The following is a 22,509-nucleotide window of genomic DNA, read 5'->3' as shown; positions in this document are numbered from 1 at the left end:
AGATATTTCCTTGTGCAGTTTTACAAAAATGGTTTCAGCAACCTTGGTTACAATTTCTAAGGTTTTTTTCTATAGGCTAAAATCTTTAAAGCATATTCCTACAGTGCAAAAGGAGCACTTACTGTATGGCATAGAACAGCAGTCTAGCAAACAGCTGGAAACACAGGCTTATTACATGAGACAAATAACTTCCAGACTACATAGAGCTAGCATTCAAAACAAAATCATTAAAAAAAAACCCCCAAACTTTACAGAGCCTATAATATGAACACCAGAAAGAACAAGAACAACTGCAGCTTAAATAGAGAAAAATGTACACAGGAAGAGCAAAATATTTCTTACATTTAGGAACCTCCTAGTTAGTAATCAACATATTCTAGTATTCAGCTAAAAAACATTAGCTATCTATCTCATAATGTTCAGTGAGTGAAGGAAAAGTATCTTGGGGAGATTTGGGAATTTCTTATGTGCTGTTAAGATGAATTGATGAAAATAAAAAATAAACCCATAAGAAGTTTGAATTACTCACCATCTTCTTGTGCCAAAGTAATTGAGGGTTGAAACACGGCAAGAATGAGCCAAGTTACTTTTTGCACAAAGCTCATCATGTCTAAATATTAGGCATGAGACTCTATGTGCAAAAATAAAAATGGGGGAAAGAAAAATCAATTCAAAATAGCACCATCAATTGTTCCCTGCCCTTTCAGCACCGGGCCCTGCACAGAACTGAGCCACAGGCATTCCTTTGCTTTGGCCTTAAATAGGAAAAAGTTTGGCTTCTTTACTTTCCAGCCCCTTTCTGAAATATGAGAGGAAGACCAGTCCCCTTAACAGTAAAAGAAATGATTCATTTTTTTTCTTGGCCTTATAGAAGAAACAGCCAACTAAACTAGATAAAAAGCACATCTGGAGCTTTTGTATATGTATGCTGCACCCACCACACAAGTGTGTACTAGACTATATGATGTATGCACGAGTGTGTATGTGTTTGCACTGCATGTATGTGATGTGGGAAAGAAGTTACAGTGGCTTTCTATGTGGTAATGCATTTCCCCCCTGTCAATTAGGACTCAGCCAAGATGTATAGTACTTGATGCTTCAGTAAAGTTCAACCCTGCAACTTCATAATGAAAATAAATAGTAGCTATCTTGCATGATGGGAGACCACAGAAAATGAAGGAGTCCCGGAAGTTAAAGAAAGTGCACTTTTCATCCTCAGGAGTACAAGTCATACTAAATGAAAGTGGGGCCCTGAATGCTAGCAGCTGAATTTCAGTGCTGTTATAGTGCCGTCCTGCCATCTTCTCATCATGGTTGTAGTTTTGTTCTGATCTCGGGAGTAACAAAACATGGAACATTTTGTGAGAAAAACAATGTATTCCAAAAATGGGTACTGACCTAAGACTAAAACCTTTCAATGAATTCACCCTAATTTTAGTACACAAAAGGAATGCAGAACAGTCACCTTTTCCTCAGTACGCCTGCCCCTCAATACTGTAGCTTCATCTCAGAAAAAATCCTGAGTCTGTTGCATGTTTCCTTGTAATTCAAATTCCTTCTTGTTCCACATAACATAGGGCTTTATTGAAAATCAAAGGTTCGAGCATGTATATTCCATCAGATATCCTGAGAGACATTTGCTTCACACACAAAAATTGCTATATAAGTGACCTTCATTTTAGGATTTGGGAGACTCCAAAATTAATGCAGATATTAGTGTGGAAAGCTGGTAAGGCTTGAGGAAATCACTCTATCATTGTTAAAACAATGGTCTGAACTGAATTAATTTCCTTCTTTGACAGAGTTAGTGGCCTGGTGGATAGGGGAGAAGTAGTTGGCATAATATATCTTGATTTTAGTAAGGCTTTTGATACAGTCCCACGTGACATTCTCATAAGCAAACTAGGGAAATATGGTCTAGATCGGGGTGGGCAAACTACGGCCCTGGCCCGTCAGGGCTTTGGATCTGGCCCGTGGGATTGCCAACCCCGCGCTGCTCCCAGAAGCGACTGACACCACGTCCCTGCGACACCTGGGAGGAGTGGGGGGACAGAGGGCACCACATCCCTGCAGCCCCTGGGGGAGGGGGAGGCAGAGGGCTCCGCGCACTGCCCTCCGCCCCCCACAGCTCCCATTGGCCGGGAACGGAGAACCGCAGCCAATGGGAGCTTCAGGGGAGGTACCCGCAGGCGAGGGCAGCGCGCGGAGCCCTCTGCTTGTCCCCCTTCCCCAGGGACCACAGGGATGTGGTGCTGGCTGCTTCCAGGAGTGGCGTGGTAAGCGGTAAGCGGTGCCGGGCTGGAGTCCACACCCCGCACCCCTGCCCTGAGCCCCCTCCCGCACTCCACACTCCCTCCTGCACCCCAACCCCCTGCCCTGAGCCCCCTCCTGCACTCCACACCCCCTCCTGCACCCCAACCCCCTGCCCTGAGCGCCCCCCCGCACTCCCCCTGCCCTGAGCCCCCTCCCGCACTCCACATCCCCTCCTGCACCCCAACCCCCTGCCCTGAGCGCCCTCCTGCACTCCACACCCGCTCCTGCACCCCAACTCCCTGCCCTGAGCCCCCTCCCGCACTCCACACCCCCTCCTGCACCCCAACACCCTGCCCTGAGCCCCTTCTTGCACACTGCCCCCCTCCCACACCCCAACCCCAGCTCTACATTCATGGCCCTGCATGCAATTTCCCTACCCAGATGCGACCCTCGGGCCAAAAAGTTTGCCCATCCCTGGTCTAGATGAAATTGCTATACAGTGGGTGAACAGCTGGTTGAAAGTCTATACTGAAAGAATAGCTACCACTGATTTGCTTGTCAAAAGGAGGGCACATCAAGTAGGGTTCCTCAGGGGTCAGTCCTGAGTCTGGTACTATTCCGTATTTTCATTAATGACTTGGATCATGGAGTGGAGAGTATGCTTATAACATTTGTGGCTGACACTAAGCAGAGGGGGAGGGAAGTGCAGGGACAGGACTTTGGAGGAGAGGATTCAAATTCAAGATGACTTTGACAAACTGGAGAATTGGTCTGAAATCAGCAAAATGAAATTCAATAAAGACAAGTGCAAAGTGTTACACCTAGGAAAGAAAAATTAAATGCACAACTACAAAATGGGGAATAACTGGCTAAGCAGTAGTGTTGCTGAAAAGGATCTGGAGGTTATACTGTCTCACAAATTGAAGATGAGTCAATGTGATGCAGTTGTGCAAAAGGCTAAAATCATTGTGGGGTGTAAGACATGAGAGGTAACTGATGCGCTGTACACTGGTGGGGCCTCACTTGGAGTACTGTGTCTAACTCTGGGTGCTGCACTTTAGGAAAGATATGAACAAGTTAGAAAGAGTCCAGAGGAAAGCAACAAAAATGATCAAAGGTTTAGAAAACCAGACCTATGAAGAAAGGTTAAAAAAACTAGGCATGTTAAGGCTTGAGAATAGACAACTCGGGTGGGGGGGGGGAAGACCTGATAACACTCTTCAACATAGGAGCTGTTATAAAGAAGATGGTGATCAATTGCTCTCCATGTCCATGAAGGAAGGACAAGAAATAATGGGCTTAATCTGCAGCAAAGGAGATTTAGATTAGATATTAGGAAAATCTTTCTAACTATAAGGGTAGTTAAGCTCTGGAATAGGCTTCAAAGGGAGGTTGTGCAATCTCTATCACTGAAGGTTTTGAAGAACAGTTTAAACAGGAGTGATCAGGAATGGTCTAGGTTTACTTGGTTCTGCCACAGCAGAGGGGCTGGACTTGATGATTTCTGGACGTCCCCATCAAGCCCTACATTTCTATGGTTCTTTAATTTTATGAAATTCATTTCTGCTGGAACTCAATTAATTTAAACAGATGAAGTTGTCCCCATTTTGTGTATGTGGACAGTATGGAATGTATGGACTCATTCACAAACACCGTTTGTTCTTAAGTACTGTTGACATTACAACAACACAACAGGATCATCACTCATATCAATATGGTATTCATGTACAGGGTATAGGGTACAGACAGTTAACTTGGGAAAGGGACAAACGCGCTTTTGTGTGTGTGTGTATAAAAACAATCAAATGGGCCTGCTGTTATCGCTTAAGCTCATGCACAGTGTTGGGTCATGACTTCCTGAAGCTCCTCATCTGACAATGTCAAATAGGATTATGTAGGTGGAAGCAAACAATGAAAGTAGTTTGAATTTTTTGATGTAGCTGAGTGGAATCACTTCAACATATTCTGAGGGACAATATGTGATGTTGCACTGAGGAAATTGTTGTACATTAAATACTTATGCAGTGGAGGTAGGTAGATAAGTTTCGAAGGAGTAACTGATTTTTTGCATGAATCATGTACTCCTAAGTTTTCCTAGTTGTCCATGGTGAATTAAAATGACACTGAATGTACTGTGTTATCATACTGTTTTAGGATTACATTACCAGTTTATAAATTGCATAATAATCATGACCCAAGTTAGGTTATTTCGTTTGTTCATTTAAACTAGCTACAATAGAAGATGCACATCCACCTGTTCCATTGAATTTTCTATGTAATAGCAAAGGGCTCAGATATTTGGTATTATCCGCATGCACATGAGATCCTTTTTTTCCTTTCTAAATTGTATACAGGATCTTCATAAGAACAACAGCACATTTAAGCGCTGGACTGATTTGCCTGGCTCTTCTTGGGCAAGATATATAAATGTGCTAGATTATGGAAGTGTCTGATATCCAATAAGGATTCAGATCCCTCCAATGAGTTGGAAACAAGACTTGTTATAGCTATAAGAACAACACAGCTGTGATTAACTTAGGTGAGTGAATGTCAGCTCTCTGCAAATACAGTCAAATACAGTCAGCTATTATTTTTGTCTGTTGGGGAACATGGTGTAACAGAACAAATATAAACTAATTACTATAGTTTTGTATATCTCTTATTCTTTTTAGATATGGTTCTAGATCAGGCTACTAGATTGAACTCTGGGTAAGCTTGGATCCAAATTCAAAGTTCTTGGTTCTGTAAGACTGATGTGAACCAGAATATTGGATCCAGACCATCCTTAGCTTTGGGTGGTTCAGTTCCACATCTGAATTGATGACTCAGATCTATGACTAATGTTATAAATCCTTTTAGTCACTAGGGACTTAATTTTCTATGTTAATTTAATACCCACACATCACAGTAGTAATTTAACTACTAAGTCACAGAAAAACATACATAAAAAGGGTTCAAAAAAGAGCTACAAGAATGCTTACAGATCTGGTAAATATGCCTTAAAATGGAGATTTAAGAAGCTGATTATATTTGGCTGATCAAACAGAAATATAAGAGGCAACTAGATCACGGTCTATAAGGACCTACATAGAGAGACAATATCTAATATTAGAGAGATTTTCTTCAAATAAAGGTTTACTAATCCAATGGCAGGAACTGAAGCTAAAAAAACAAACTAGAATAAGGCACAAATTTTTAACAGTGAAGATTTTTCAAATTTTTATGGTTATTTTACAGCTAAAAAATCAAAATTTCAATTTTTTTTGACTAGCTGTAAAATACATTTACAATACATTACATCCTGTCAACACTGATAGATCAAAATGGCATGGTACTCCTGAAAGAACAAGGCTTATGTGTGAAATTCATCCTGGTACAGAGAGGTACACATGGATCTATGCACAGCTCAAGCCCCATTGAAGACCTATGTTGAAGTTTTCAGTGCATCTTAAATAGTGCATGGAGTCATGTTCAAGCACTCTGCACTGGGGTGAATTTCATATTGACCAAAAAGGGGTAAGGGCAAATTGGGTAAAAGCCAAACAATAGGAAACAATATTAATCGAGGCCCAGAGTATGACCCCCCCCCCCACACACACATTGGTGAGCAGTTATTCACATGAGTAGCCTCACTGACTTCATCCACTCTTGAGTCCCATCTCAACTAGTCCTCTTGAGTTGGGCGTCAGGTTTTCTTGGAATGATATCCACTTTTTTTATATAGATGTACCAATACCAGCATTTGGATTTTTTAAATTTATTTTTTTAGGTTTTTAAGTAGAAAAATATCCACTACGACTATCTACCTATGGATATTTCCCATTTACTCAAATAAGACACAGTTTCTGGCTAACACTAAGTTCTGCAGAGTACTGAGATAGAGTGTTGACACTCAACAAATAATAATAATAGTCAGCTGTGCTGTAATGTCCCAGAAGTTTCCAAATAATGGTTGTTCCAAGAACATTTTCATAATTCCAGTGGGAGACCAGCAAAGCAAAGGCATTTGATTTTACATTTGACTTCTTGAGACTGTAGCACCATAAAGCATTTTGAGAGACATTTCATCACTTCTGCAAGTAAGCAGTACATCAGGTAAAAAATTTCTCCCTCTCCTTCCCATCTTGCCTTTGCGAAACCCCTCACTCATGTTAGGTTGTATCCATGACATCTCTATGTGCCATGAGCCTGATCAAATGACCATGAAAGGGAACAGAGGTCTTTCTTTTGACTTCAGTGGCAGTTGGATGAGGCCCTACACATGGGGAAAAACCTTCCTTCCAATTTATTGCCATCATCTAGGATAATCAGATAAATTCTAGTCATGCAGTCAAAATGGTTTTGAGGATGTAAGGAAAATATTCTGGTCTTCTTTTGACCTGTGCTTCAAGAATGGAGATTCTCTATTTAAACCCACCAGCTCAAAGTTTTGTAGCCACCAAAAAGCCATAGAAATAAAAATAATTATTCCAATTTTTATTTACCATTCCATCGTATACCCCAATATTAATCTTCTTCAGTTTCCCTGATGTTCAAATTATTATTATACAGCATATTACAATATAGAGCTCAATGAAACACCAACATTTATGTGAATAGTCCAATTGACTTCAATGAATAAGGACTATGTGTTGTAAATAAAGGCCATAGGATTAGGCCAATAGCTGCAAATTCTTCAACATGTTGAGGAAATACCAGAGCAATGATTGGTTCTATGAAAAAAAACCCCACATTTTGTCTACGTGCAATTATTTTTTGAATTTGTTTTAATCGATTTGATTAATTACCTAATGTTTCTAAAGTGCTTAAAATGGAAAACACTATATAAGTATTATTTTGATACATGTATTACAATTTTAGCAATTATGATTCATGCACAGGGTATATTACAAGATTGTTACTATGCAAGCAGTAGTGATGTACTTAAAAAACAGTTGTAGAGAATTAACTTGCTGACCAAAGTTAATCAGATTGTTCAACTCATCTCTCAATTTTCCATTCAACTTATAGCTATTCATTGGGGAAATTTATTTTTGATACGTGTCGTCTTGCTCATAAGAACTCTGTGTTAACGTCCAAATAACCTCAGTGGTTCCCATAACTGAAACTTCATCTTTTGCATAAAATCTAGTGTAGATAAGATTAAATGCAATGTTTCATGAGAGTCATGTTGGGAACTTGCTGTGGTGTCCAACACAGCTGCAACAGCTCTTAAAACAGAGCCAACAGAATGCCTGTACATGGGTGAAGCAAAGAGCACCCACAGAATATTCTCTGCATAACGTTGCAGATACAGACCAAACGACTTCAGTGAACTTTGGGTGTACCTGATGCTGGGGAACTGGAGATCTGTAGGTTGGGTGGGTTTTTTTGGAACATACATGCACTGACAGCGCTAGCCAATGATGAGTCTGGTAATTTGGAACACCAGTCCAAACTGTTTCTGAAGATATTTACAAGGGGATGTTTTTCTCTTTAATTGAGGAGTTGGCTTTGCCTTACAAGATATGCTTTCTATTATTTGATCTCTCTCTTACAAACCAGATGTGTCTGCATATATTTCCATGGAACTGTTTCACAAATCTGTATGAAGTGTAATATACTTTCCCCAGTATTAAAAAAAAGCTTATTAAAGGGATAGGGGAATGTTTGTGTAATGGTTGCTTCTTGTAAAGGCTTTAGCTCTTTAGATCTTGTGATGGCTATGTGGGTGTCATTTGACAGAAGGTAAAAGGCGATGGGAAAATATATAATTCTTAAAAAAGAAGGTCCAGTAATTAATTGGCTGCCTCAGCCCAATTAGTAATGGCCACATGACAGTAAAAAAAAATCCCCCAAAAGCAAACAAAAATGAACCCCCAAAACACCATTAGGTTTGGCTTCCTAGGGCTGCCTCAGCAGAACAGCCAGAAATTAAATGGGCACAGGGACTAAAGGATTCGATTATCTGTTGAGTTTGTATACTTGCTACCAGTGCTGTCACTCATCTAAAGATATCTGACATGATCCTAAGAGGCCTAAATAGGAGACTTTAGCCTTCAGAGCTACCAAGCCAACACCTTTCATGATCACTAAATTTATTTAAGAGTGTTGTATAACTAAAAAGTCATGGGCTAAAAGGAGGCTTTTAAAAGAGTATTGTTTAATGCTTTTCTGTTTTCCGAGAATTTAAAATCTTTTAAAGTGGTTCTCTATGGACATCACAAGAATGCTTATAGGAACTTAGTATTACTTCTACTAATAAGGCACTAAATATTCATGTTTGATTTCACCAAAATACTACAGATCGAACCAATAGTGATATGATTCATAGTTGAAAGAGAGAGAAGAATATACAATTGTTATTCTGTGTTCTGTCCAGAGTAAAGTTAATTCAAAGGATAAAAGGAAATATGAGAAAAATGACTGAATTTATTGAAATAAGAGATTAATTAAAATGAGTTCAACTGAAATTGCCCAAGCAGGTGAAAGACCATTCGAGCGCTGTCCTCTTCTACAGAAAATCCAGCTCCACCCAAACTCTCCCATAGGTTATCCAGCTACGGACTTTGGGTTTGCCTGCACTTAAAATGCTGCAGTGGAGCAGCTGCACCGCTGGAGCGCTTCAGTGAAGACACTCCCTACGCTGATGGGAGGGGTTCTCCTGTTGGCATAAATAATCCACCTCGCAAAGAAGCAATAGCTAGGTCGACAGGAAAATTCTTCCACTGGCCTAGCACTGTCTACACAGGGCATTAGGTTGGTTTAACTACATCGCCCTGGGGTGTGGATTTTTCACACCCCTGAGTAATGTAGTTATACCAAGGTAACTTCCTAGTGTAGATCAGGCCATTGTATCATCAGAGCTAACTAACTCTTACTGGCCACCGATACATGGAAGGTATGACATTTTCTCCAGCAATTTAACTCTTTCTTGGTGTCAGATTTACACATTGCATTTGTAATCATAGAGGGGATACAAGGCACAGCTGTTGTCCCAGAACAAATAGCAGCATCAACCCAGCAAGCCTTGCTGCCATTGTTATGGTTGGAGGACTGAGTAAAGAGACCCTCTGGGCATCATCTGACTGGGGCATTTCTGCTGGTGCACAATCTCTTCACTCTGCACTGTCCTTACTCCTCACCCTAGCACGTCTCCATAGGCCACAGATCCAGGGAAAGAATGAAGTGGTACACCTCCTCCTGATTGGTTCTGAACTGGTAGTACCCCATAAGCCTCACTTTCACAGGAGTTCCACAGACACCACTAAAAGGGTGCATTTGCCAACTGATACCATACAATTACCAGATTCCAAACTGTTGCCATTATGTGGAAACTCTTGGCAGATACTGATCTTGTTAATTGATGGTTGGAGTGTTAGCTTCAGTGACCTGGGAAAACTCCAATCTGGATGCCTGTAAATGCAGCATACTATGAATGTCCCCCAAACTTTATTCAATCATTAACATCCTGGTGCATTCAAGAGTGTTTAGTTCTTATTTTTGATTTCTGAGCTCCATCTTGCTCTTTTAGATGCTCTTTATGGTCTCATCCTTTCCCTGCTGATTTTATTGGGAATAGAGGGCACGCTACTCCTTTCAGAATCAAACCCCAATTACAAAAACACCCCAAATGCATGACTTTCATATGAGTGAATGATAATTCAATTTCATCCAAAATGTTCAAAATATCAACCACGTTTACTGAAGTATATTGAATTTTAGAAATTCACGTACATTGTGTGAACATATGTCCTGAAACTATTTCCAACCCAATATTTCAATTTTGATTGAAACTGTCACAAAGCAGAGCCTGGAGCAACACTGCTCTCTACTTCTGATATACTTAAACTACAATCCTCCTTTCAGATCACTTATTATATACTCTTTCTCTCCACCTTCCATAGAGCTATACCAGACAAGACCCTTGCCAAGAGACTATAGTAAATTTCTATTAATTTTAATAGATTTACCAAATGTAAATTTCCAGTCTGTCACATTGTTTTATTTTCCAGCAACAGCAACATAGACTGATTTCTATTGCCCTGAGAAAGTCTCAGGGTGCTGCCATGCATTCTGGTGGCACTGGCTGCACAAACATACTGTAGTTCGTTCCAGCAAAAACAACTACAGAATATGTAAACCGCATCCACCATATAACCAATGCACGATGAAGGCACAGGAAATAGAATAGAAATTCTCATAGAATGTCCTAGTATTGTACTGTATTTCAAGGCTAATGGTTTCTTTTCATTTTAGTGTGCATCCCCATAGCAAAACAAGAAGCAGGGCATGTGCGTATTGTGCAACCCTCCATATACCACTCCTGCAGTGGACCTGATTCTTAATCTGCAATGCTGCTACTCTAAACCCCACAAAACACAATTCAACCACATTAGGCATGATCTGATTCCAGATGGGGTAGTATCTTCCATTTGGTAGTAGCTCTGCACCACTGAGCTAGCTCATATTTCTTTCCTTACAGTTTTACTTTTCTTAGTGGCTTTGATCTACACTATCTTGTGAACAATCAAACCTTTGTTAAAACAAGAACTTTTGCTACCTAATTTGAGATCAGTTTATCCCCACAATTGCATTCTGAAGATACTGTACAAGATAACTTCTAGCTGTATGCCTAACAATTATAACTGGCATGAAAATGAAGAAATATTTAATGAAAAATGTTCCATTTTTTATGGGGAAATGTTTTGACAATGTTTTCTTCACAGTTGATATCTCATGTCGTAATAGTTAATATCTCTACTTATTCTTCTCAATACAGAATTCCCGATACACATGCAACATTCAGAAAAATATCTACTTTAATTACTAGATATCCATATTTGAAAATAAGGCCCCTTACAAAATATTACCACAGTGAATATGCTGCTAGGTGTAAAATACCAAAGAATATTGAAAATACAGGGCTAAATTCTGTTCTTGGATGTGCATGGGTAACTTCTGGTGTAGTTACTAAAGAGCATGGTAGCCATGTGCTTTGATACAAAGAGAGAATTTAGCATATTTTGGGCATATATTTATGCCTTTATGTGAAAACAGGCAGAATCCCAGCTTCCCAGCCAGGGAGACTGAATTGACCCTTCAGTAGGGTTATTCCACAAGATAACTCCCCAATGTTGAGATCAGTCAGACTCCAGTGCCCGTCAGGAGGAGGACATGCCACCCTCACCAATATACAATAATGAGCAGAGGATGGAGTCTCCCAGTGCTCTCACCCCTAACACCATATAATATTTATATTTGTTTTAAGATTAGAGACCTGATCTTGGTCTCTTTCTCCCCCTGGTGGAGAAATTATGTTGTTTACTGCAACCTTAGGTCTAGAGTTACCTCTAGGATCCTAATGGGGAAGGCAAAAGTTCCTGGATTGCAAAGGGATTCCAAGAGGATGGGGAATTCTCTGATTTGCAGAACCTCAGTCCTCCACAATCTGAGCAGCTCCACACATTGTCATAGAATAGGTGCAGATCCACATCCACCTCCACTTGCTCTGGCTGATCCTTTCCCCCAAGATCTATCAGGACAGTGTGCAGCTGTCTGGAACTTATACAGCTCACAGGAACACACAGTCAGGGCTGAAGATTTGACCACTGTTATGAGATATCTTGGGCTTTCAGTTTGTTCCCATTCCCAGAGCTTTCAGTGCTGTTTTAGATTTAGAAATTGCACTTCCTAATTATGAAAGTCAGAAGGGCAGTATTGTTATTTTAGTGGACTGTGTTTTTCCCATGAGCCGATAAGATTTTGTGTCTTTTGTCACAGTGAATAAACCTACTTCGTGGTGTTATTTTTCCAGCCCTCTCCACTTCATCCTTCACTGTGAGAATTCAAAGAGACAGAGTATTACACGTCATCCCAAGATCTCAAAATGCTTTACAAAGGGGGCAAGTATCATCATTTACATTTTATAGACAGGGAAACTGAAATAGAGAAGTGAAGATATTTGCCAAGAACACAGCAAAGCTGTAAATAGAATCCAGGTCTTCCGATTACTAGTCCAGTGCCATAGCCACTGGATCACACTGCCTACTGATAAATAACTGGGGAAGGCACAGGGACTGCCAATCTGGTCTTCACCATTGAACTGACTGTGTGATAATGCTTAATCAGCTAGATTTATGTTTAGATCAGAAAAGTAACTAATCCTAACATGATCCTATTTGACTCCAAATACCTTTGAAACTGCACATTCATGCCTACAAGAAGTGAAATAATATACACTTTTGAGATGCTAAACTGCTGATCCATTAGTATTCTGCCATCCTCCAAACAATGGGGGTCACCAGATATATCTTCTGCTTTTGTGATTGAACTTCCAAAAACAAGAGTAGAATTTATCTGAAAATCTAAGGATTTGGCACAAATTATTTGTATTCTATCATGAAAAACAGGATAACCCAGAGCAAAGTTTTTGAGCATAAGTTTATTCCACGCCCTTGTTGGAACAGCTACCACTCCTGAGTATTTGCATATGCATAGTCCATAAAGAGTTGTCTGAGTCGGCTTTTGTTAACAGTTGTTCAACTAAATCAGATACTAAAGTGCAAAATCTAGCAGATATAAGTGAATGGATTTCACTGGATTGATAGAAAGTTTTTCATACGTGCCAGATATAATCTCTCCCTAAACTTCTGCATATTATTTAAAGAAAATACTCTCCCTCTAAATATTTGCCTTTTGTATTTTCAGATTGATGGGCAGAGCCAAATAAATGCAATTTTCATTGACCTGATTTGGCCAATGTGTGTAAAAGAGCACAAGTGACTAGTTTATAACAGAGTGGTATTTATATGTGGATGACATTCAGCGGTAACATATTTAGGAAATGTTTGGTTTTTAGAAGGAGAGGTTACTTACCTTACAGTAACTTGAGTTCTTTGAGATATTTTGCCCCTCTAGGTGCTCCACTATAAAATGCATGCATGCCCATGTGCTCTCAACTGGAGAATGCAAAGCAGTATCTGTGGGACTGTTCTTGTGCAGAACAGCACCTCATGCCTCCAAACAAGGGCATATAAGGAGGCACAGATCCACCACTACCAAAGAAAGCTCCTTCTCAACCGTAAAGTCGAGCCCATACAATCCAGGGGAAGGAGGCAGGAAGTGGAGCATCCACAAGGACAAAGCATCTCAAAGAACTCAAATTGCTGTAAGGTAAGTAACTGCTCTTTCTTTTTTGAGTATATATCCCTTGGGATGCTCCACTGTAGGAAACCTCACAAGCAGTAACTCAAAAAGGAGGTGGATGCAGGGGAGGCAAGACCAACACAATTCGGAGGACTATATCACCCAAGGTAGTATCATGCCTGGAAGCAGTTAAGATGGTGTAATGCTTGGCAAAGGTATGAACAGAAGATTAAGTTGCAGCCCTACAAATTTCTGTCATAGTAACGTCCTTCAGTAGAGCTATAGATGTGGACTGAGCTCTAGTGGAATGTGCTGTCACGCTGTGAGGGGAGCTATATCCAGGCAGATTCATAGCAGGTTAAGATGCAATTCGAAGACCATTTTGACAGTCTTTGAGTGGAAACAGGTTGACCCTTCATCTTCCCAGCAAACGATACAAATAACCTAGGAGAGGCCCGGAAGTTGTTAGTCCTGTCAAGGTAGAAGGTGAGGGCTCTTCTGATACCTAGTGTATGTAGGCTGATCTCCTTTTAGAGGCATGAGGTTTTGGGTAGAACACTGGCAAGTAAATCTCTTGATTATTGTGGTTTTCCCAAGAGACCTTTGGGAGGAAGCAAGGATGGGGGAACAGTGTAACCTTGTTTTTATAAAAGGTGGTATGTGGCAAGTCAGCCGTGAGAGTACTGAGCTCTCCCATTTGTCTAGCTGAGGTGACAGTCATGAGGAACAAAATATTATGGGAGGGTGGAGTGGAGGACAGGTAGCCGAAGCATGAAGGGGCATACGAATGTTTAGCATATCGAGCACGTAAATACCTTGCAATGCCGGCTACAAAAGTGCCATGCATAATGACTGTTCTCACTTTCTGGTGACACTGTAAAAAAGAAGTGGGCAGCATTATCTCCCATAAATGTAAACAAACTTGTTTGTCTTAGTGATCGGCTGAACAAGAAGTAGGACTGAGTGGACTTGTAAACTCTAAAGTTTTGCATTGTTTTGTTTTTGAGTACAGTTATGTAACAAACAAAAAATCTACATTTTAAGTTGCACTTTCATGATAAGGAGATTGCACTACAGTACTTGTATGAGGTGAATTGAAAAATACTGTTTCTTTTATCACTTTTACAGTGCAAATATTTGTAATAAAAATAATAATATAAAGTGAGCAATGTACACTTTGTATTCTGTGTTGTAATTGAAATCAATATATTGGAAAATGTAGAAGAACATCCAAAAATATTTAATACATTTCAATTGGTATTCTATTGTTTAACAATGCATTTAAAACTGTGATTAATTGCAATTAATTTTTTTGAGTTAATCACATGAGTTAACTGCAATTAATTGACAGCCCTAATTTATAGCTATTTTAAGGATCCTTTACATGAACAGAGTGACGTAATGAGAGTAAATGAGAATCAGGTCTTTGATGATTGGTGCTTGTTGGAAGGGTTGCCTAGTGGTTGGGATGGGGGGGTCAGGTCCTTCTTAATGCAGAGGGGGGACTAGTAGACCCAGGCCCTACCACTCTACCAGGCTCTGGCCCAGGGCCCTATAAGGGTTACCAAGGGTTTAGCACCCAGGAGAGCCAGAAGGCTGCCCTCCCTGGGTCACTTCCTACCACCTATTCTGTTGTCCAAGTTTTGCAGTCTGTTCTGAAAAGGTAACAGAAAAAGATACTAACTGAACCTTCAGTCTGTCCGGGACCAGCAAGTAGGCTCTGCTCCAAGAGAAGGCTTCTGCAGCACCCCTCCTCAGGAGCCCCCCGGGCAGGTCCTGCTCCCTGCCTTGTCATCCCCCTTTTGAGCTGGCTGGCTTCCTTTTAAGCTCCACCTCCATCTGGAGCATGCTCTCCAGGTGCAGCTGGGTGGGGTTATCTAGGCCCAGACTTGCTTTTTAAACACTTTCAGTTCTAGTGCGGGGTTTATACATCCCATTACAAGTTCCTAATTGTCAGCCACAGCAGGAAAGACAAGAAATGTGCATGGAGACAATGGTATCCTCTGTTGGGCTCATTTATTCTATCAAAATTAACATAACACCTTCTACCCCAAAAGTGGTCCCTCCAGTTAAGGGATGAGACAAACTCGTGACCAATGGTATGGAATATGGAAGAGATTCTGCTGCTTACTCTGTATGTGTTATGTGGATAAACGAAGGGCTTCACTCTCCAGAGCTTTAAAGCCAACATGGTAACTTTCACTGAAGTGAACACACACATATAAGCCAGACCCATGAAAACCAAAGGGCAAAACATAGTATAAATCTCACATTATTACACAAAATGATCCACCATATTATTTCTGTTTGGAGCATTTTAGTTTTCCAAAGGATTGCTGTGTTCTCAAAATTCTCTGCAGAACCAACAAAGCTTCAGAAGAGCAGACTATTTTATTCTGATCTCCATAACATTCACAAAAATGCCTATTATAGGTGGGTTCCAATAACATTTGTTGTTGATGAAGACATGCATTAGAAAGCAGAAGAACTTGATTCCCTCTGTAGCGGTATTTGAACCCATGTCTCCTCCTACCAGGTAAGTGCCCTAACCCTTAGGTGATAAAGTATTCTGCAGTGGGCCTTGCTCCGTCTCTTATGTTGACTCTGTTCCATTTTATATAAAATATTTGAATATCTATTGGACCAGAGTGAGAGAATGACTATAGCAGGAGTCAGCAATCTCTGGCACGCGGCTTGCCAGGGTAAGCACCGTGGTGGGAAGCCGCGGCCAGTACATCCCTCGCCCGCATGTCTTCCCGCAGCCCCCATTGGCCTGGGACGGCGAACTGCGGCCAGTGGGAGCCACGATCGGCCGAACCTGCCGACGCGGCAGGTAAACAAACTGGCCCGGCCCGCCAGGGTGCTTACCCTGGCGAGCCGCGTGCCAGAGGCTGCTGACTCCTGGACTATAGCCTGGTGGTTAGGGACTCAACTGGGGTGTAGGAGACTCAACCTCCTTCTCCAATCACTAGTTATTTATATGAAGTGGAACAGCTTCCACAGGAGAGACAAACAGCCCACCCCAGAAACCCTATCATCTGGCAGTAAGGAAACTCACTGGGGAAGGGAGAGACCTGGTTTCAAATCCCAGCTTTAGAGCAAGCTGAAAGTTATAAGGGGGAGCAGCCCTACCTCATCTCCTCTTGCCGTGTTGTAAATCTAGCTTTTTAAAAATGCCTGGAAACAAAACATTTCAGGTCAAATGAAACGTACCAAAAATTCCAGAAAAGTTTGAATTTGGTTAGACGCTATCTGATTTTATTAAAATATTTTTCTGAATTGCCAATGAACTGAAAAATAAGTTATTCACCCAGCTCTACTGTGGACAACTCCACCATCCTGACTGTCACTCACGCCATAACAGGGCACCAGATTTGGCTCAGATCTTTCAAGGTTCTGATATCCAGGTTATGCCTAAATCCTGAAGATTCTTTCTGCACAGCATCTCTAATATATGGCCTATTGTATCCATCCACACAGCTAAAATTGTTGTCCAACCTCTCATATTTTTGCATCTCAATTACTGCAACATCCTTCTCTCTGGCTATGATAAATGCAATCTTGCTCCACTCATATCCATTGAGAATGCTGCTGCAAAAATAATTTTCCTATCCTATCCCTTAGATCATATTGCCTGTATCTTTACATGCCTCCACTAGCTCCCTCTTCTCCATCACATCTAACATAAGCTACTTGTTTTCACTTTGAAGGCCTTTCACAACCAAACCCCACCCTATCTCTCCTTCACAATCGTGCTGTTGATGCTCACCCTTATCATCCATAAAATTATCATTATCCTCCCGCAAAATTGTCCTTTGCTATGATACTGACAAAAATCTTGACAACAGGCTGCTAGTGTGCTACAACTACTGCCTATTACCAATATTGTCTCACTGTTTGCTTGTACTCCCCCATTTGTCTGTATCCACTTGATATCTCTTGTCTTATATTTAGATTGTAAGCTCCTTGGGGCAAGGGTTGGCTTTTTGTTCTGTGGCTGGGCAGTGCCTACCACAACTGGGTCCTGGTCTAGGATTATGTGCTGAATGGTACCCCTGCCCCGAAGATCTTACAGTCACTATGCTTGGTTGGGTTTTTATTATATAATAAATGCGGTGTGTGTGTGGGGGGGGAGGCGCAGAGGGGAGCCCAGGCCCTCCCACTCTTCCAGGCTCTGGCCCAGGGCCCTATAAGGGTTACCAAGGGTTTGGCACCCAGGAGAGCCTGAAGGCTCCCCTCCCTGGGTCATTTCCTACCACCTGTTCTGTTGTCCAAGTTTTGTGTGTATATATATTTGAACATTTAAGTCTAGTTCTATTCAAATTGAGGAGTTTTTTTAAATGTTAATTTTAAAAAAGAAATAATCATATTTTAAGGATTATTTTACTCTTTAGGCCCTAATAGTGCCAAATTTTTAAAATACCCATTGTTTACTCAGTAGATTTACTATGATAAGCATTAATAAGAATATCTTAACATTATCACCTGGTCATTTGTATTTTCAGATTACTCTAATCTTTTAAAAAAAGAACAGGAGTACTTGTGGCACCTTAGAGACTAACAAATTTATTAGAGCATAAGCTTTCGTGGGTAGCCCCACGTACTCTAAGGTGCCACAAGTACTCCTGTTCTTTTTGCGGATACAGACTAACACGGTTGCTACTCTGAAACCTGTCATCTAATCTTTTAGCAGTTATTTAATCCACATTCATCACAATCCAACTCCTTTTCAATTTACGGGGAGTTTTGTCACTGACTGCAATAGAAGCAGAACTGGATGCATCATGGACTGCAGTGGAACAATACAAACTAATATTTTGATTTATAGGAACCTGAAGGAAGGAACCTACAATGATAGATTTCTTGCAATTAAAAAAATAAACAGTTTGTAAAATCTCTCTCTCCCCACTCCCACAACACCCACACACAAACTGTCTTTCTTGGCTGAGATTTTGCTTGCATAGTTTGAGCACCTACTCAAGGCCAAAAAGTGACCTACTTATGATAGGGAGCTATTCTCTGATGGACTAATTAATTATCTGTCTGGGGTTTTTACCCCTCAGAATGAGATTAGTTTAGGAGAGAGAAAGACATTGTGAACGAGGAAACAATAACACACATAAGTGAAGGCAAACAAGTTGTAGGGGGGTAGTTTTCACTGGTCTTACTAGAAAACGTGAAGTTGGCAACAAGGGGCCTTTTTGACTTCAATGGGAGCCAGATCAGAAGATTCCAAGGACTCCAAGCTGATCTATGGGTCTCAGCTCTGCAAGTGGAAGGGAGCTAAGGCCACAAATCAGGTGAGGGGAGAGGAAGAAATGAAGAAAAGCTGATTCTATTGCATGCTGCCCCTTCCCTCAACCCTGTTTAAGTCCCTCTCTGGGGCTTCAGACCTGCAGGTGGAGAGAGGCAGTGTAGAGATGGAGAAGGGTGGGGCTTAGCTCTCCTATAGTCTCCCATTTCCAGACCTGCAGGACAAACACAGAAGCAGTAACCCTGACGCTTTTCCACCCTGCACTACAACCTGGGTCCAATTCTGCCCTCATTGATGTCAGTGAGAATAGAATCAGGCCCTTTGTCAGATTACTTGAATGTGTTATATTATCTATAAGTGAATAACATGATCACTACCTTACTCGCACTTCTTGCACAAAATATCTCTCTAATAGAATATGGTTTATGATGTTTTTCCTTCGCATTTAATTTAACCATAAGCTTACCAGCTTTTAAAGTTTGAGCTTTAAAAATAATAATAAAAAGAGATTGCAAATCAAGTGGAATTTCTGGTTTTCATCAGTTTAGTTTTGATAATATGTTGGACAGATACTTTTTCTTTGTTAACTAATAGCACATTTGCTATCTCTGTGGGTTTTTTTGGCCTAATTATATCATTTTCCCTCCATAGTGCCATTTTTTGCCAACTTCTTTTTTTTACTGAAACAACTTTGCCTCGTATGTCTGAACCTTGAATCTCCTTATCTCAAAAAATCTGTCCCCAGTTCCAACCACGTTTTTGCATTTTCTTTAAACACATAGCTGCCACCATGTGATCCTCGTTCCTGTGTTTTATATTTTGTGTCTTATATTTTGATCCAAATTTTCTTTTGTACATGGCCCGGGAAGTATTTTCAAGAGCTTGGCCTGTGCATGCTCCATTGGCTCTACGCAATGTTGGGTGCCCAAGGTATTTCCACACCCAGCTAAGTCCTCTGTGAACTTTGGGAGTGGGATATGGGAAAGTGGCTAGCCACTCCAGTGGGATTTTGAAAAGAAATAAGAGCCACCCCCAAATCAGCAGCCAGGTACTTCGAATTTGGTTGTGTCAGGAGCATAAAATTGTTGGTCTTCCTTCTAATATTTTAGCCAATCCTCAGTACAGAAATAAGCAGATTTCTGGTATATCCATGGAATCAGAAGAATTTTGAATGTATCGGGTAGAGCTCTCCTACCCCTAACCTTGCTGAAGGTCACGCTGTGTTTAAAGTCTACCACGATGTTGGTTAGAATATTTCTTTTAAACAACTTGAATGCTGTCTGATGACTCATTGGTCATGTTGTAGAATGGATTTCTAAGAAGCAAGGGAATGCAGAACAGAGTGATATCAGGGATTTCTCCTACTTATCTGGCTGTATTGGAACTTCTAATGTCTACTATATTTTCTGGATTTGTGTGGATTCTTTCTGTTACGCAATTGTCATCACATGGACCCGGCCTGGCTTGCTGTTTAGTGCATGGTGCCAACAGCAGGTGAGGGAAATTTGTGTTTCACCAGAGGTATACAAAGCTGTGTCTGGGCACTGTTAACTAATTGGATAGCTGATATGGACAATCCTGCTAGCTGGAGTTAGGGTGCACAGGCAAGTTGGGTACAACTACAAAGGGTGGGAAATTTTCAGAACTCCTGCCCTCTCAGCTTTGAAAATTCCTCTGAATTCCAGAGCAGCCAAAATTGAAAGCTGACATTTCCTGGTGTACATCCAAAGGGCCCCCTTTGAAAAATCTCTAGCTTATTTGCCACTTCAGCACTCCTTGGCCATTCCCTGCCCACATCCTGTGAAAATCCAGGCAGCACATCTCTGTTCAGCTTTCCCCCCTTTTTCATTTCTACCCCTTTGATGCTCCTATTTTACGTTTCCTATTCAAATACCACAAGCACAGGGCTTCCCCTGATTACTTTATATGAAAATAGCGATAGAACACCATTTCCTGTGATCTTGTAAAATGAAAATATCCCATGCCAGTTTTCAATTAGAAAAATGTCAGTCTATGATCTGCTGAGATTTCTGGACCAATTTTTAAACTGGCTGCCTATACCTGCAAACTTAGTTTGTGCACCCCCTGTATATGTAAAATCTGTGTTGATATATGCAAATAGGTACTTAGATGAACAACTACTTACTTTCAAATATTTATTAGAGCCCTACCATCCACTAAGATGTCCATCCCTATGTTTGGAAAGGATATGACTAATTCATACCCCATGAGCATGTGCGAGTAGTTTAAATTGTTCCTTTCCATAATGCATCATTTTGGCATTCTCAACACTGATCATCATTGGTTGTTTTGCCAAATTACCTAGCCAGCTGCTCCTCACAGTCTTGACTAAACTAAATAAACTTGACATCAGCAAATTTTTGCTACCAATCCATTCACCTCCTTCCTCCAAGCTGTTAAATACCAAAAGTCCTAATAATAAATGCTGGACTCTTTTCATGCTTATTTTTCCTAGGTTCTACCAAATGAAATGAAAGGCCATGTTTACAAAAATCTTACAGAATCTTTACAAATGTGTTCTCCGGTATTCACACCAAATGTTCAAGTCCTATCAGAGTAACACAAAAATTCTACAAAAATATTGTGGGCACACAACAGATCAAAAAGTTTGTATTCCCACTTCCCTACAATTTCCATAAACTTTTCTTCTTGCAGCAAGTGAAGAACATCTTTTGTCCCCTTACCCATTGTACTTTCTTCCACATTTCATTGTTGTATATAAAGCATTCTGCATCTCCTGAATTTTGGAAACACATGATACTCTTCAAGGTTCCATTTCATCCAGCAAAATTTCAAACTTAAATGAATCAAACAATGTAAAATTTATAAAGTCCAAAGGAAATTGATATGTATGGATGCTTTTCTGTGAATTAGGTCCAGAAGATTTATGTAGAAAGAAACTTGAATCGTTAGAGTTATGGTTAGCTAATATTAGGGTTTGGATATTTGGTTTGTATCAGTCTGTGTTCATAATAGGTTTGTGGACATTTGATTAGATAGCAGAATGATTTGTAAAAGCCTGCGAAAAAAATGAGAAACTGACTGCTTACTATTGCAAATCTCTTAAATTTGTAATTATGTTCTATATTTAAATGACCAATAACTATATATTACAAATGTATGCAGGAGATAAAGATTTCCAAATTTATATACTAAAGCTTGTTCTTTTATAAATCATATATTGATAGGACGGCTTATTTGTGGGGGAGACAGACAGACAGGGAAGTATAGTGGCAGTTGAAGCCATTCAGTAAGACGAGAAGAAAACAGAAATTCTGTTTTGCAAACTATGTTGAGGTTATGGCATTGGTTTCATTTGGCATTGGGCATGAACCAAGAGCTTTAGAAAATGTTCATAGAAAAAGAGAGGGAAAGAAACCCATCTCAGAACACCCAATATAGCCAGCTGGTCAGGGCACTCACCGGGGAGGTGGGAGATTCAGTTTCAAGTGCCTGATCCAAAACAGGCACAGCAGGGACTTGAACCTAAGTCTCCAAACTTCAAGGTGAGTTCTCTGAGCTATTTGCGATTCTGGCATGCATGTCTCACTCTCCCTCAGACCAGCAGTTCCATCCTGGACCTCAGTAACTTTCCTGACCAAAGTTTCATCAAAACTGAAAAGTTTCCGCAAAAAGGTTTTACTTTGCTGAATCAGCATTTTCTGACAAAAATGTTCTGTCAAAAAATTCCTGATCAGCTCTACCATTCACCAGGATCAAGCCCAGAGAGTGTTAAATAAGCTATATTAAAACAAAAATATTTTTAAACAGCAAATTCCAAAAATATTTGCATGATCTTATATGTTATCAGCTGCAATATAAATGAAGAACTTCATTTGAGATTGAACCCTTTA

At 40.5% G+C, this 22,509-nt stretch overlaps 1 protein-coding gene across 1 annotated transcript in view; it reads right to left on the bottom strand.

The window, feature by feature from the left end:
• The window catches only part of COL3A1 (collagen type III alpha 1 chain), a 69,748-nt gene extending 69,140 nt beyond the window's left edge, over positions 1 to 608 (bottom strand). The window contains exon 1 of the mRNA XM_065413703.1: positions 530 to 608. Within this exon, the coding sequence (XP_065269775.1) occupies positions 530 to 608 (79 nt within the window). The remainder of the gene's footprint in view (positions 1 to 529) is intronic.
• Between the last annotated feature and the right edge of the window lie 21,901 nt (positions 609 to 22,509).

This window comes from Emys orbicularis, chromosome 11 (assembly GCF_028017835.1).
Source record: "Emys orbicularis isolate rEmyOrb1 chromosome 11, rEmyOrb1.hap1, whole genome shotgun sequence".
Classification (NCBI taxonomy): Eukaryota; Metazoa; Chordata; order Testudines; family Emydidae; genus Emys; species Emys orbicularis.
Note: the sequence above shows the minus strand (reverse complement) of the source record. Positions and strands in the feature narration are given on the sequence as shown.